Source organism: Nomascus leucogenys, chromosome 14 (assembly GCF_006542625.1).
Source record: "Nomascus leucogenys isolate Asia chromosome 14, Asia_NLE_v1, whole genome shotgun sequence".
In the NCBI taxonomy this organism is placed as follows: Eukaryota; Metazoa; Chordata; class Mammalia; order Primates; family Hylobatidae; genus Nomascus; species Nomascus leucogenys.
The window spans coordinates 74,420,404-74,437,523 of NC_044394.1; the positions used below are offsets into that span (position 1 = coordinate 74,420,404).

The 17,120-nt window shown below is 36.9% G+C and overlaps 1 protein-coding gene across 2 annotated transcripts in view; it reads left to right on the forward strand.

Annotated features, from left to right (window-relative positions):
- ANAPC1 (anaphase promoting complex subunit 1) overlaps positions 1 to 17,120 on the forward strand; it is a 121,419-nt gene that overhangs the window by 83,200 nt on the left and 21,099 nt on the right. For both annotated transcript variants that reach the window (XM_030827304.1, XM_030827303.1), the window contains exons 30-38: positions 64 to 155; positions 2,106 to 2,240; positions 2,415 to 2,497; positions 3,433 to 3,511; positions 5,074 to 5,148; positions 11,064 to 11,140; positions 11,646 to 11,736; positions 11,834 to 11,887; positions 13,417 to 13,610. In XM_030827304.1, the coding sequence (XP_030683164.1) occupies positions 64 to 155; positions 2,106 to 2,240; positions 2,415 to 2,497; positions 3,433 to 3,511; positions 5,074 to 5,148; positions 11,064 to 11,140; positions 11,646 to 11,736; positions 11,834 to 11,887; positions 13,417 to 13,610 (880 nt within the window). The remainder of the gene's footprint in view (positions 1 to 63; positions 156 to 2,105; positions 2,241 to 2,414; positions 2,498 to 3,432; positions 3,512 to 5,073; positions 5,149 to 11,063; positions 11,141 to 11,645; positions 11,737 to 11,833; positions 11,888 to 13,416; positions 13,611 to 17,120) is intronic.

Consider the following 17,120-nt stretch of genomic DNA (forward strand, 5'->3'; position numbering starts at 1 on the left):
AAGATTTCTATGAGTTGAGATTTTGAGAGGCTAGTTTGAACTGTGTTGCTTTTCTTTTTACAGGACGGCCTCCTGGTCCTGAAATGGAATACTGCACTGACAGAGAGTCATACTCCTTAGCTGCTGGCTTGGCCCTGGGCATGGTCTGCTTGGGGGTAAGCATAGTCTATGCCTTCCCATGCTTCAGTTAGAACATCTACATGTTGAGACAAATAACGTTGACGCCTAAACCTGAATATTGTCCCTTACTATGACTTAATCTGCTGCCCAGCTCTCTTGTCTTTTTGGATATTTTTCAAAGTACCAGATTTGCAAATTGAGAGAAACTGTGGTCAAGAGTGGGACTTTAAGATTTCTTTTCCTCCAGCTTACAGTGTTCATGAACAAACTAAAGGGAATGAAGTTTTTTTTTTTAAAGCGTTCAAGACATACAATGAGTAAGTGACAGCCCACTATGACTGTAAACAGAGAATAGTGAAAACGTGTATGATCAGGAGCCTTAAGAGTCTATAGTAGCTGCTTGAAACAAACCCTAACCCCCTTTTGCCATAGTGATGTTCACTGTGTATCCCAGAATGTTGTCCCAGTAGCATCTTCCTTGTGACAAAATGCAGTATCAGATTGACCCATCTTTAACTCCATCCAAGAGATGTGTACAGAATTACCAGAAATGTTTCATTAAATGATTGTTTCACTTGAAATGTGGTTCCCCTTGAAAAACCACCAATACATTGTTATGGTCAAGCTAAATGACATAAAGAAAGTTATAAGGCCAAGGTGATTGGATCACCTGAGATCGGGGGTTCGAGACCAACCTGACCAACATGGAGAAACCCCATCTCTACTAAAAATACAAAATTAGCTAAGTGTGGTGGCACATGCCTGTAATCCCAGCTACTCGGGAGGCTGAGGCAGGACAATCGCTTGAACTCAGGAGGCAGAGGTTGTGGTGAATTGAGATCACACCATTGCACTCCAGCCTGGGCAACAAGAGCGAGACTCCGTCTTAAAAAAAAAAAAAGTTATAGAGGAAGGAATTTTTTCTCATGTGTGTTCTGAAAATCCACATTGTGGTTGACCATCTGTTAGGGCCTTGAATTCACATTGGCACATGAGCTAAAGAGGCTGGTGGTATAATGGAAAATAATCAGCTGAGTGTGGTGGCTCATGCCTGTAATCCCAGCACCTTGGGAGGCCGAGATGGGTGGATCACAAGGTCAGGAGATCCAGACCATCCTGGCTAACACGGTGAAACTCCGTCTCTACTAAAAATACAAAAAAATTAGCCGGGCATGGTGGCGGGCGCTTGTAGTCCCAGCTACTCGGGAGGCTGAGGCAGGAGAATGGTGTGAACCCAGGAGGTGGAGCTTGCAGAGAGTCAAGATCGTGCCACTACACTCCAGCCTGGGCAAGACGGCGAGACTCCGTCTCAAAAAAAAAAAAAGAAAAGAATCACACGGAATTGCAACTTGAATTCTGGTCCTAACTAGTGAGTCAAGTCATTTAACTACATTATTGTCTATTGCTTAATCAGCTTCATGGATTGTTGAGCCAGATGGCCGTGTTTTATATATAGCCCTGCAACTTACTATAATAGCTGTATAACCTTGGGCCTAATCCCTCTGTGCCACACTTTCCTTATTTATAAAATAGGGTTTTAATAGTAGCTATTTGATATGGCTGTTCATTCATGTTAAACACACAGAATAGTGCCTGACACAGAGCATGCATTTAATAAATTACTATTATCATAGTTATTGTTGGAAAAGTTCTTAAGTACAATAATGAAAGTATTCAGGTATTTACAGTTCAGGTTTCAATTATATAACTAATATTTTTCTTTATTGTTAAATGTAACTAACTCTAAAGCTCTTATGTATTTTAAGACAGTACTTAAAGTTGAACATTCATGTATTAAAACTTTTATGAGAATTATTAATGTTTATTAACTCATGATTAATGTTTGCTTTAAATTGGAAATAAAAAAAACAAAACCCGAAATAACCTGCTTTGAAGTTAGTTCATTTTTATATTTGTTATGGGTATGTGTTATGGATCTTCCTCCATAAAATTTCTTTTCACTTGTCTGTTATTGTCTTTTCCAGCATGGCAGCAATTTGATAGGTATGTCTGATCTCAATGTGCCTGAGCAGCTCTATCAGTACATGGTTGGAGGACATAGGCGCTTTCAAACAGGAATGCATAGGGAGAAACATAAATCACCAAGTTATCAAATCAAAGTAAGTATACAGCAAAGTAACAGATCAAAAGTCTGGAAGCTGGGAAGTTAATTGGAAAATACTAGTGTTCATACTGACATTGGTAAATATGTTAATTTTAAGCATAGTTATTATTCAGAGGAATTTTTTAATAATTTAGAACTATTTTACATGCATAAACTCTTCTTTCAATAGGAGGGAGATACCATAAATGTGGATGTGACTTGTCCAGGTGCTACTCTAGCTTTGGCTATGATCTACTTAAAAACCAATAACAGGTATTTCTACCCACCCACCCTTCCTCCCGCTGTGACAGTGTGATATCCTTTCTGACCCTGGTTGTAAAATTCAGTTATCTCATGTGTTTCTTTCCCCTGTGCTGGATTAAGCTGATTTTCATTCTTTCAAGTACTGTAAGTTTTTGAAAGAAAACTTGCAGTATTTGAAGTTATAAAGATTTTACCTAGAAATAATATATTTGGCTATTTTAATGGTATTTGACAATATAGTTTTCAATTTCTGTTCATTTCTGTTTTGTTGTTGATGTCAGTAACACCCAAACAATGCCCATGTTTGTTTTCATTAATTTAGCATATTGCTGTGAGGACTGGTTAAGCCAGAAATACTTATCATTAGTGTGATCTTGGTTACCGTGTAAAACAATGGTTTTTGCCTACTTCAAGAGCTTTCGTAATTACCAAACCGTCTACCTTCCTAACTTGCTATATTAATGCTGACGCTTGAAAGTAAGATCTTTGGCATTTGTGCTTACACTTTGCATGAAGAGTAAGTTGAGTACAAGACGTTATGCCGTGTGTTAAGTCTATTAATTAAAAACAAATCCTAAGATTCAAGGAGCTTTTCAGTGTTCCACATTTCTGCCTTTAGAAAAAGTAAATGTGTGCAGAATTAACAAAGTGTTTAAAAATAGATATTTATACTTTACTATTTGGATGAATGTGTAGGGCAGTGCTTCCTTGGCACTGGGGATATTTCATTGAACAAAACTAAAAATATCTTCCCTCATGGAGTTTATGTTATAGTGAGACATGTACATCTATAATAACTATTACTTTAGAAGGTGTAAAGTATTGTGAAAAATATATAGAGCAGTAGTGGAGTGGGAAGAAATGTTTTGAAATAGAGCTTGAGATTCTTGATTGTCTTGCCCTCTACTTGAACAGTGTCCCTTACTGTTTTCCTCCACCACCAGATCTATTGCAGATTGGCTCCGAGCCCCTGACACCATGTATTTGTTGGACTTTGTGAAGCCAGAATTTCTCTTGCTTAGGGTATGCTTTGTCTTCATTTGTGTTTACATGAGAAGTCTATTTATGGTTCTTAAACTTAGCTTGTAAGCCGGGCACAGTGGCTCACGCCTGTAATCCCAGCACTTCAGAAGGTTGAGGCAGGAGGATTGCTTGAGTCCAGGAGTTTGAGACCAGCCTGGGCAACATGGGCTGGTCTCCATGAATGAATAAATGAATGAATGAATGAATGAATGAATAGCAAACATAAATCTTTACAGGAGAGCCTTTTATTTTTAATTTGTCATGCATATCTAATTGGCAGTGTTCATTTGAAATTTCGCAAATAGGACTTTGGGAATCCCAAGAAAGGTAAACCACGTTGATGTATAATACTTGGAGTGACATTTCACTTTCTCACATTATTATTCAAAACTTCCTAAAAAGCAACAAGTGATTAGGACTTTTTTACTGCTTTGTTTTACATTTTTGGATTACTATCAGAGATGTAATAATACTGTTAAGGTTGAATCTAAAGAAAATAACAATTTGACGTAATTGTCTAAAATTTTCCCTCTAATTCTTTTTTTTTCTGATGTTTAAACTTAGCATATGGAAGCTTTAAATTATGATGTAGATGGAGCTATGATTCTTTCCTTTGTGATTTTTTTCTTTTCCAGAGTACGTTTTAAAAAGTACCCCCACAAGCCCTCTAAACTTTGATGATATTCAACTCAATTTTAGTTTTTCTTTGTTAAAATTTAAATCTTTATTTTAATGAGTAGTTTAATGAGTAAGACGGTTCCCAACTTAGGATTTTTAACTTAACCATAGTGTGAAAGCGGTACTTATTCAGAAGAAACTACTTCCGATTTTTAATTTTTATTTTTTTCTTGTACTCCTGGCGGTATGATGCTCTCATGGTGTTGGGTAACGGCAGCAAGCTGCAGCTCCCAGTCAGCCATGCAGTCATGAGGGTAAATGACCCATACTCTACAGTTTACTATGCTGACAGAGAATTTCACTCAATTATAGGCTAATTTGAGTGTTTGGAGCATGTTTAAGGTAGGCTTGGCAAGGTGTATTAAATGTATTTTCTTTTTCTTTTTTTTTTTTTTTTAAGAGATGGAGTCTCGCTCTGTTGCCCAGGCTGGAGTGCAGTGACCCCATCTTGGCTCACTGCAACCTTTGCCTCCTGGGTTCAAGCTATTCTTGTGCCTCAGCCTCCTGAGTAGCTAAGACTACAGGCATGTGCCACCACGCCCGGCTAATTTTTGTATTTTTAGTAGAGATGGGGTTTCACCATGTTGGCCAGGCTGGTCTCAAACTCCTGGCCTTCAGTGATCTGCCCGCCTTGGTCTCCCAAAGTGCTGGGATTACAGGCATGAGCCACTGAGCCTGGCCTAAGTGTATTTTCAGCTTAAGGTATTTTCAACTTACAATAGGTTTATCAGTACATAACCTTCCTGCATTTGCATGTACTTATTTTTCAAAATTCTCATCAGTCAGGAACTGATTCTTAAATTGTTCTGTTTATTATTATCATTGTTATAAAATGTATGAACTTTACTTGCTCTAATTAATTTTATCTGTGTTGCATTTTTAAGACACTTGCTCGATGCCTGATTTTGTGGGATGATATTTTACCAAATTCCAAGTGGGTTGACAGCAATGTCCCTCAAGTAAGTACATATAATAAATATTATATCTTTAGTAGCATAAAATTATGATTTCTTATGGGATTTTTCAAAATTCTGTAAAATATTTTTTCTTATGAAGGCAATGATCCTAATTGATCATTAGGATACCTCTTAAAGACCTAAGAACTTTTGTTTTAAGATTCTGTGCTGCACAGACCACCACGTTCTCTTTTAGCCTCAGTTCCCTAGAAATTGTAGTTTTTAAAAATTAAATATGAATATTGGTGTTGCGTGGGAGTTAAAAAATAAGAGGAAGGAAAAAACTAAATATGTTTGCCAGAATACTCTAAAAAAGTGTTGATATTTTTGTCATAATTAAGTGCACATTTCTAAGATGCTATTTTACTTCGTGACAATTTTAGATCTCCTAATAACTCTTTTAATTACTTTATATCATATTTATTTGATAAGCCAAGTATACTAGTTAAAAATAAACAGATTTTTTTGGTAAAAACTGAAAATTGAATATTGTAACTAGCCACTGCCCTTAGACAACTGTCCATGTGTAGTGGTCTCAGTTTCTTTATGTAGATTGTTTCTTTCAGTATTTTCAGAAGAAAAATCTCAAAGGTTGAAAGAAGTTTATATGAACACCCACATCACCAATAGACTCTATAATAATATTTTACTGTATAAACATGTTTAATCACTTACCTATCCACCTATCTATTCCTCTATCTAATCCAACATTTTTTGATGAATTTCAATGTTAGTTCCAAACAGTAATACACTCCATCCTAAAATTGTACCATACATATTAACTGGAATTGGTATTTACATTTTTTCCTTTTAAGATAAAATTTATATATTGTGAAATGCACAAATGTTAAGTATCCTATTGGATAAGATTTGACTAACTAACATGTAGGCCTGTGGAAACCAGCCTCTATCCCTTGTGCCCCTTCCCTCTTTGTGCATTCACCCGTACCCCCAGGGTAACCAATATGTATTTTGTTTTTCTCCCAAAATATGTTAGTTTCCAGATGTAGAACTTTATATTAATGAAGTCACATACAGCATATACCCTTTTGTATAAGACTTCTTTCAGCGTTTTCAAGATATTGAGTATATTAATAGTTCATCCTTTTTATTATTAGGTGGTACAGATTGAGTATTTCTTATCTGAAATGCTTGGGACCAGAAGAGTTTTTGGATTTTGGAATACTCGAAATTATACTTACTGGTTGAGCATCCCTAATCTGAAACTCTGACATCTGAAATACTCCAATGAGCATTTCCTTTGGGCATCATGTTAATGTTCAAAAAGGTTTGGATTTTGAGCATTTTCGATTTTGGATTTTCGGATTAGGGATCCTCAACTTGTGTATTCCATTTGCAGTCCTATTAGGTAGGATTGGAATTACTGAGGCATAGGGTAGATGGTATATTTAGTTTTATTAGAATTGATAAATCTTTTCCCAAAGTGGCTGTACCATTTGACACATTGACCAACAGTGTTTGAGAGTGTTGGCTGTTGCCCATCTAACCGATATTTAGTGGTGTTTTTTAAGTTTTAGTGCTGCTGATGAATATGTGATGATATCTGACTGTTGTTTAAATTTGCATTTCTCTGCTGACTGTTAATGTTGAGAACTTTTTCGTTGGTTTATTGGTCCTCCATCTATCTTTTTTTGTGCAGTGTCTGTGCATGTCCTTCGTTTATTTTTTAAAAAAATTTGTATTTTTATTACTGCGTTGCTGGAGTTTTTTTAATGCATTCTAGAAACCCATTCTTTGTCAGATTTCTTTTTTTTTTTTTTGAGACGGAGTCTTGCTCTGTCGCCCAGGCTGGAGTGCAGTGGCATGATCTCGGCTCACTGCAAGCTCCGCCTCCCAGGTTCACTCTATTCTCCTGCCTCAGCCTCCCGAGTGGCTGGGACTACAGGCACCTGCCACCACGCCCTGCTAATTTTTTGTATTTTTAGTAGAGACGGGGTTTCACCGTGTTAGCCAAGATGGTCTCGATCTCCTGACCTTGTGATCTGCCTGCCTTGGACTCCCAAAGTTCTGGGATTACAGGCATGAGCCACCGCGCCTGGCCTGTCAGATTTATTTTGCAAATATCCCTCCTAGTCTGTGGCTTGCATATTCATTTTCTTAGTAATAATTTTGATGAGCAGAAGATATTAGAATGTTAAATAATGTCTGATTTGTCAGTTTTTTCTTATGGTTATTCTCTATTCCAATGAAAAAAACCGTTTGTCTAACCCCATCATGAAGATAATCTTTTATACTTTTCTCTAAAAGCCTCCAAAGTTTTAGTTTTTATGTATGCTTACATAATTCATTTCAAAGTAATTTTGTATATGATATGAGGTGCAGGTTGAGGTTGTCTACCCGGGAAGCTCGTCAGAGACTCAGTGCCCAAGTTTTTAATTGGGAGCTGACATGTAGGTAAGGTACCTTCTGCCTTGCATGTACCCAAGTTCCAGATTCTCAGGAGAATGTGTGTTAGCCTAAACCACATTGTTTGTAGTTCAGGCACAGTAAACACAGATATATACATTTTGTTTTAAAGCAATCAGTTAATTTACTTGGAATCAGATTGTCATTCTTTCTTGGTTGCTAGCTCTAATCTTGGTGCATGTCTTTATCTTGTGAGCTGTTGGAGTCTGCCCTGTGCACACATGGTTCATGGATCAGGCAGACATTTGCACAGAATTTATATACAGAGCTTGGGGCCCTGTCTCTGTGGCTCTCTCCTTTGTCGTATTCTGTCCTCAACTCCCAATGGGTGTGGTATTTTCCTGTATCCTGGTTGTTAAGGCCAAGAAGGTTGTGAGCCTTTAATTGTAGCTTTTGCCATCTTTCTTGGTCCAGATAGACCTGCTTTCAGAGCAGAAACCACGGAAAGGAAAATGTATCTAGTGGTGTTCCTCTGTTCCATGGATCAACTCTCCCCTCTAGAATCTGCTTGCTTTTGTTCTCACTCCAGTGCCTTGAGGTCAGGAGTTGGTGAATTAAGCCCACCTGATTTTTAGAAAGAAAATTTTATTGGAATATGGCCATACCCATTTGTTTACTTATTGTCTGTAGCTGTTTTTTATTAAAAATGCATAGATCAGTAGTTGCTGGTATTTACTATTTGACCCTTTTAGAAATAGTTTACCGACCCCTGCCATAGATAGTTTGGATTTTATAGTTTGTCTAGGGTTTATACTTGTTGTATGAGTTGATCCAATAGGAGTTTATTCATCTATTATTTGAGGAAGTAGAATCCTAGGTTTGTTTTTATTTGTTTAGTTCTTCCAGTTTTGTTAATCACTGATATGAAAGAGATGAGGAAGAATTGTTTTAAATGACTTGCTCATTTGTTACCATCATTTTAACTCCTAGCATATTCAGATGTCAGAGATTTTAGTTTTTTTGAAAGTGCTCTTTAAAATGTATATTGTAGGATGAAATACTTTTTTTTCACTCTTTCGTTCAGCACATACTCATTAATCCTCTGTAAATGCAAGGCACGTGCTAAATTCTGTAATACATTAAAGATACACCAGACATGTAGAGTGTTCTCAAAAAACTTCAGTTTATTAAATGCACTAAGTTTAGCTTACTGAGATTAGACATGTATACAAGTAACTGTAATTCCAAAGTGGAAAGTATAAATTCATGTCAGAGTGTGGTCTTTTTTGCGGCCTGGTGTGGTGGCTCATGTCTGTAATCCCAGCACTTTGGGAAGCCAAGGTGGGCACATCACTCGAGGTCAGGAGTTCGAGACCAGCCTGGCCAGCATGGTGAAACCCTGTTTCTACAAAAAAAAAAAAAAAAAAAAAAACCCACAAAAAACAGTGGTCGTTTTTTGTTGTTACGAAAATATGGTTTTTGGACTTTTAGTATAGAATAACATCTCTCTCTTTTTTACTTCAGACTTTATAATGTTATATTTGGTCTTTATTACATCAAGGATACTGCAAATAGGAGAGAGAACAATTTCACAGTTCTCCTCATTGATATTTCCTATCAGCTTCCACTTTTCTCTGGGTTCTCATCTGGAGCTACATTGATTCTGGAGCAGGGTTCTTTGTAGTGAGCAACCTAGCGTTAAAAGAAGGATTTTTTTTTTAAAGGTCACTTTGTAAACTGCTTGTCTGTTTGAACTTAGGGCATATGTAAAATAACAACTAACATCTTCATAGCACTTTTTCTTTCATAAAAAGCTTTACATACAGGGTGCGGTGACTCACGCCTATAATCCTAGCACTTTGGGAGGCCAAGGAGAGTGGATTGCTTAAGCCCAGGAGTTCAAGACCAGCCTGGGCATCATAGTGAGATCCCATCTCTACAGAAAAATACAAAAATTAGCCAAGCATGGTGGTGTGCACCTGTAGTCCTAGCTACTTGGGAAGCTGAGATGGGAGGATTGCTTGAGTCCGGGAGGTAGGGCTGCAATGAGCCGTGATTGCACCACTGCACTCCAATCTGGGTGACAGAGGGAGACCCTGTCTCAAGGCAAAAAAAAAAGAAGAAAGATATTTTAAGTCTTTGATTTGGTGAGATTCAGTACATAAGAAGACTGTATTATTAAGTGCCTTCTAATATTTATTTATTTTATTTTATTTTATTTTTGAGACTGAGACAGGGTTTTGCCCCGTTGCCCAGGCTGGAGTGCAGTGGTGCGATCTTGGCTCACTGCAACCTCTGCTTACCGGGCTCAAGTGATTCTCATGCCTCAGCCTCCTGAGTAGCTAATTTTTGTTTTTTAGTAGATACAGGTTTCACCATGTTGGCCAGGCTGGTCTCGAACTCCAGGCTTCAAGTGATCCGCCTGCCTTGGCCTCCCAAAGTGCTGGGATTACAGGCGTGTAAGCCACTGCGTTCAGCCGATATTTATTGTTGTATTGAAGAAAACATCCTGAAATGTTAAGAAATCTTCTAAGAAATCTTCTCAGAAGATTAAAAGAATAAATCTTAAATACATTCATATATTTAGCAAATATTAGCTTTATCTTTTTTGGCTTTTTTCTTTTAGGAGAGAAGGATCAAATGTCTTCTTGGTTGTTACAGCTAGATATTCTGTGTATATTTTTTGATAAATTGTTCATTACCTATACTAAAAGGAAAAGGATGTCTTTTCTAAACAATAGTTGCAACATAGCTGATAAACATATTGACAGTTTAGCTTAGCTTAGCCTAGTGAATAACCTCACCTGTGGTAGGTATGTTGGATTAATACTGGAAACATCCCATAAAGAAGAAGACGTCTGATTAGAGTTCTCTCCTATTTCTCTTTTCCCACTTCTTCCCCTCACCCCTGCCCAAATTCTAAAGCCATCATCTTTGTATTTCAGTTGACTGGTGTGCAATATTATGACCCTGTTACTGATTCAGAATATACTTACGTCTTCCTGTTTATATTTGTTCAGCCCTATTTAATTATTATTATTATTATTATTATTATTATTTTCTTGAGACGGAGTCTCACTTTGTCACCCAGGCTGGAGTGCAGTGGCGTGATCTTGGCTCACTGCAAACTCCGCCTCCCAGATTCAAGCGATTCTCCTGCCTCAGCCTCCTAAGTAGCTGGGATTACAGGCGTGTGCCACCACGCCCAGCTAATTCTTCTATTTTTAGTAGAGATGAGGTTTCACCATGTTAGTCAGGCTGGTCTCGAACTCCTGACCTCGTGATCCACCAACCTTGGTCTTCCAAAGTGCTGGGATTACAGTCGTGAGCCACCATGCCTGCCCTTAGTTATTATTCTTACTTAGCCCATCTTAGATTTGAAATTTGATTACATTCAATGTGATTAAAATATAGGCGTTTGAGTTAAATGGTTTGGTAAAGCTTACTTTATATAAATATGGCCATGATAAGCAGTATGTTATTCTTCAGATTATTAAATATTTGTAATGAGAACATTGATATATAAGTATTCTTGCTTTCTATATTGACAGATTATAAGAGAAAATAGTATCTCTCTCAGTGAAATCGAATTGCCGTGCTCAGAGGATTTGAATTTGGAAACTTTGTCGTAAGTGATGTATAATGCAAATTAGCTATCCTAGCATCTATCAGATAATTAAATTGAAATATACTATGTAGGAGTAATATTGTCCTTGATTTAAGTAATTCTGAATCCCACACGTTTCTAACCATTATTTATCAGATGTTCATGACATTGGTTAAAGCTCTCTGAAGTATACAGCTCTTGCCCTCAAAAAGCAATATTGGAGATTTAACTTGTATGTATTTCTCTTTTATCCTTTCCATTAAAAAAATCGGCAACAATTTTAAAAATTGTTTTTGCTGCATATGAAACTGTAGGCAAGAGGCAAACTTCCTGAGTAAGGTGACCCAATGCTTCCGCTGGAAAAAAAAAAAAAATACATAGAAATCTGCTGACTGAGTAGAGGGCACTTGATCATTCCCAGAAAGATATAAACTAGCTTAGAGAACTGGAATATTTATTGTTACTTATTTCAAGTTAATTTTAAAGTAAAATAATGACTATTAAATTTCTTGTCACCTGTTTTCAGCCAAGCACATGTCTACATAATTGCAGGAGCCTGTTTGTCTCTGGGTTTTCGATTTGCTGGCTCAGAAAACTTATCAGCATTTAACTGTTTGGTAAGAAGTATTTTAGTTTACTGTGTTCTTTTTGTTTGTTTTAACAAAGCTTTAAGATGCTTCTTTTAACTTGGAATTTTTTCTTTTGTTTTTCTAGCATAAATTTGCAAAAGATTTTATGACTTATTTGTCTGCACCTAATGCTTCTGTTGTAAGTGTTTTTATCATTCTCCTTGGGAATAAAATTAAACTTGAAAAAAATTTACTGATGATCCAGTTACTTATGTGTTATCAGGTATCTCTGCTGTTTGTTTGAATGTAGAATGAGAGATTTGAAGAACCATTAGCTAATCTTTTTATTTTTGTTTTGCAATATTAAATTAGGTGAGAATATGATTACCCTGGAAGGATGCACAGGTATCTAGTTCTTGTGACAAGAGAATAAGAAAGGCCATAATATTCACGGATTGTCATACCTCATGTAATTCTGTCTCAGTATTAAATATTGGGAATTTCCTTTTTAAAAAATATTAGTACTTAGTAAGGATTCAGTTGCTTTTGAGGCATTGCTTCTCTGATGACAAGACTAAGAGATTTTATTTCCTGGTAAAAACTACATAGATTTATTCAACACTGTTTATAATATGGAAAAGTTAGAAACATCAAAAAAGTCTGAAAGTAGTTAATTAAATTTGATTATAGTTTATTTATATATCCTTACACAGTGGAGCTACCAAAATCATGTTATACAAGAATTTTTTGTGGCTGGGTGCAGTGGCTCACGCCTATAATCCTAGGAACTTTGGGGGACTGAAGCAGGAGGATCCTTTGAGCCCAGGAGGTTGAGATCAGCCTGGGCAACATAGGGAGACCCCATCTCTACAAAAAATAAAAAATTAGCTGGGTGTGGTGACACACACATGTAGTCCCAGCAACTTGGGAGGCAGAGGTGGGTGGATCCTTTGACTCCAGGAGGTTGAGGCTGTTGCATCACTACACTTCAATCTGGGTGACAGAGTGAGAGACCCTGTCTCAAGAAAAAAAAAAACAAAAAAACAACCAACTTTTTTTTGTGAGTGAAGCTTGCTTCTAATAGGTTATTTAAAAGGTTAAAAATACTGTGTAGAGTAACATCTCCATTTCATTTGGAAAAAATATGTGTAGATAAAGGAAAAATTCAGAGAAAAAGCCAAAATGTTAACACCAGTTATCTTTGGGTGTGACATTCCAAGTGATTGTTATGTCTTCTTGATATTCAATATTTGAAATTATCTCTGTTGAACTTATATTTCATAATCAGGGAAAATATTTGTATTTACAGATTTTTTTCTTTTTTTTTTTTGAGACAGAGTCTTGCTCTGTCGCCCAGGCTGGAGTGCAGTGGTGCGATCTCGGCTCACTGCAAGCTCCACCCCCCGGGTTCACGCCATTCTCCTGCCTCAACCTCCCGAGCAACTGGGACCACAGGCGCCTGCCACCACACCTGGCTAATTTTTTGTATTTTTTTAGTAGAGACGGGGTTTCACCGTGTTAGCCAGGATGGTCTCGATCTCCTGATCTCGTGATCTGCCCGCCTCGGCCTCCCGAAGTGCTGGGATTACAGGCGTGAGCCACAGCGCCCGGCTCAGATTTTTTTTTAAGTTACAAACTTTTGTAGTCTTCTAATGATGGCTAAGCTAGTTCTGATAATAAAGAAATGTAACACAACAGTTACAGTGATGTCATCTCTTCACCTTACAGACAGGTCCTTATAACCTAGAAACTTGTCTGAGCGTGGTGCTGCTGTCTCTCGCCATGGTCATGGCTGGCTCAGGAAACCTAAAGGTTTTGCAGCTTTGTCGCTTCTTACACATGAAAACGGGTGGTGAAATGAACTATGGTTTTCACTTAGCCCACCACATGGCCCTTGGACTTCTATTTTTGGGAGGAGGAAGGTAAGTGAATATGTATTTTTCCAATGAAAAGATCTCATTCGTGAGATCTATAAGGGTGACTTACTTTGATCTTGAAGATAACATGGAAAATTTAAATTCTGACTAGCTCTTAGCTTAACTAGCAGTATTATTCGACTTGATGGGCTTCTTTGTAGTTTAACCGTCAACTAATAGTCTACTCAGTAGAATTACCATCCTCTCTGACACACTGAGCATCACTGTGTTTCTCAGAATAGTCTGTGCTTAGTGCTTCAGTGCATCACTGCTTGTGCCCAACTGGTTAAAAGTTTTACCGTTCCACTAAGCTACTTTCTCAGAAAGGTCACAAAATCGTTTACCAGATCCTGTGACATTTTCTCAGTTTTCAGCTTTCTTGATCTTTTTCCAACATCTGCCATTCTTGACTACATCCTTTATAAGACTGCCCTGGCTTTAGATGAACCAAAAACACATATACAGAAAAGTGTATAAATCATAGGTGCACAGGTCAAAGAGCTATCTACCATAGAAAAATCTTTTTGTTATCATGTATGTCAAGATTCTGTATAGCATTTGCAACTCACATCACCCATCTCTGCTTCTGCCATGCGCCCCTCTCAATCACTATTACCTTCCTTTCCCCAAAGATAGCCCTATATAGTCTTCTAACACCTTACGTTGGTTTTGCCTGTTTTTGACATTTAAATTGAATTATACACGATGTATCCTTTTGCACTTCACTTTTGCTCAACATTATGTTTGTAAGATTCATGTTGTATGTAGCAATGGATTATTCAAGTTTCAGTGTTGTATTACATTTCATTGTATGACTGTACCACATTTTATTGATCTCCCCCATTGATGGATATGCTTCTTGCTTCTAGTTTGGGGCTGTTATGAACAATGCTGTTAGGGAAAGTTGTACATGTCTTTGATTTTGTTGTATATAGAACTGTGTGGAATTGGGTCATAGGTTGTACGTGTGTATTCACTTTCAGTGAATAATACCATCAGTGCTGCAGTGCACTTGTACCATTTTACATACTCATGGGCAGGATGTGAAGTTCCAGTTGTTCCATATCCTTGTCAACCCTTGTTATTGTTATAGTCTTTTTAGTTTTAGCCAACTAGTAGGTATATAACAGGATCTCATTGTGGCTTTAATTTCTGTATTTCTGAATAATGTTCTTGAGTACCATTTTACACTTTTAATAGCCAACTGCAAAACCTCTTTCGCGATGTCCAAATCTCTTGCTACCCAGTTTTTATATTCATCTATTTTAAAATTTTTATTTGTGGTAAAATACACATAACATAAAACTTATCAATTTTTAAGTATGCAATTAAGTAGTGTTAAGTATATTCACATTGTTGTGCAACCAATCTCCAGAAATTTTTCATCTTGCAAAACTGACATTCTGTAGCCATTGAACAACTCCCTGTTTGCCCCTCCCACCAGCCTCTGGCAGCCACCATTCTACTTTCTGTTTTGATGAAGTTGACTGCTCCACATTGGTTTAGCTTTGTATTGATTTCTATGGATTCTTTAAACTATGTCCTAAGCCCTTGGTCAGTTTTGTTTGTTGCAGTTATCTTTGCCACCCTAGGGCTTGTTTGCCTTTTCACTCTCTCCCAGTGGTGTCTTTTGATGACACAATTATTAATGTTCTTCTTTTATAGTTTTTACTTTTTTGTGTTGCTTATGAAATACTTTCTTACCCAGAGAAAAGGAGATATTCTTCTATTTTATCTTCTAGAAGTTTTTAGCTTTCCCATTCACATTTGGATCTAAAATCTACCTGGCACGGATTTTTCTCCGTGTTTTTTTCCCACTGCTATTGAAAAGTTTATCCTTCTCCACTGCTCTGCAATACCACCTCTGTTATATAAGTTAAGTGCCTATACACCTGTGTTTATTTCTGGGCTATTAGGTTTTGCTGGTCTGTTTTTCTGTACTTGCACCAATACTACATTGTCTTATGAGTCTTGGTATCCAGTTGAGTAAATCCTTCAACCTGGGTTTTCTTCTTCAAAAGTGTGTTTTTCTCTTGGCTCCTTGCATTTTCATATAAATATTGGAATCTGTTCCATACTAAATAATCTGATAAAATATTGATCAGAATTGCCTTGATTGTATGTGTCTGTGTTAAGGAGATTAGAATCTGTTACAGTATTGTCTTCCATTCTGTGAATATGGTATACCCCTGCATATATTTAGCTCTAGTGTGTGTGACCTTGATCAATGGCTACAGTGTCTACGTAGGCTAATTTTCCCCTCTTCTTTAAGACTGAGCTCACCATTGGAACTCACCGTTTCAGAAGTACAAAAAGTAAAGATGATCAGAAAGGTGTGCGTTTCCTCTCAACATGTTTTGTGGAATTGTCTTTCTTTAATTGTTTAGAATTAATAATGGTTAAAGAAATATTACTGTGAAAATTCTTATTTATTTTATTCGATGATTTTTGAAATTTTTTTCCTTTCAAAATGAGCCTCTCCATGTCTCTTAATCCCATCTTTCATTTTTCCAAACTGCGTGACTCTCCTTGCTTTTCTTTCGTATCGAATAGATTTTTCTACCATTCTGCTACTGCTTTTCTAGTGATTTTTGGTTTTTAAATGGTCATGTATACTCTATAACAACATTTAAACTTAGCATAGCTACACCATTATGTTTCTACCCAAAATTTCTAACATTAGTATCTTAATATTTATCTTTGAGTTTTGGTTTATCAAAAGGACACAAAGAAAATAGCTTATTCCATGCACATGCCAAAATAGATGTATCTCTTTGCTTAAATTTTGAAATCTCTTCTTTCTAATCCATTAAATATATAAGCATATATAATGAATTATAAGTTCTTATTTAATACTCCAATTATTTTAAAAGACAGGGAAAGAGATTTGGGTATATGTGTGTGCATGTTTGTGTGTAATAAAAGTATTTATATTCAATAGTTTTAGAAGTGTTTTTATGTGATGTCCTACACCATCTTTATTTCAAAATATTTTTTAGAAAAACTCTGGGACTTTAGATTAATTTGCCTGTTTGCTATACTAAATTTGAGCAACAATAAAGTAATTTAAGGAAAATTTTAATAGACCCTTTCCCAAGAGAATATTTTTAAAGTCTATAAAACTTTATCTTAAAAGTGTATCATACTGGTGAGAAAAGAATTTATATTTAGAGGAATAGTTGTTTATACAGTCATTGTAACTTTTTGTGGTTTTTTTTTTTTTTGAGACAGAGCCTCGCTCTTTCGCCCAGGCTGGAGTGCAGTGGTGCTATCTTGGCTCACTGCAAGCTCCGCCTCCCGGGTTCATGCCATTCTCCTGCGTCAGCCTCCCAAGTAGCTGGGACTATAGGTGCCCGCCACGGCACCCGGCTAATTTTTTGTATTTTTAGTAGAGACGGGGTTTCACTGTGTTAGCCAGGATGGTCTCGATCTCTTGACCTCGTGATCCGCCCGCCTCAGCCTCCCAAAGTGCTGGGATTACAGGTGTGAGCCACCGCACCCGGCCTCATTGTAACT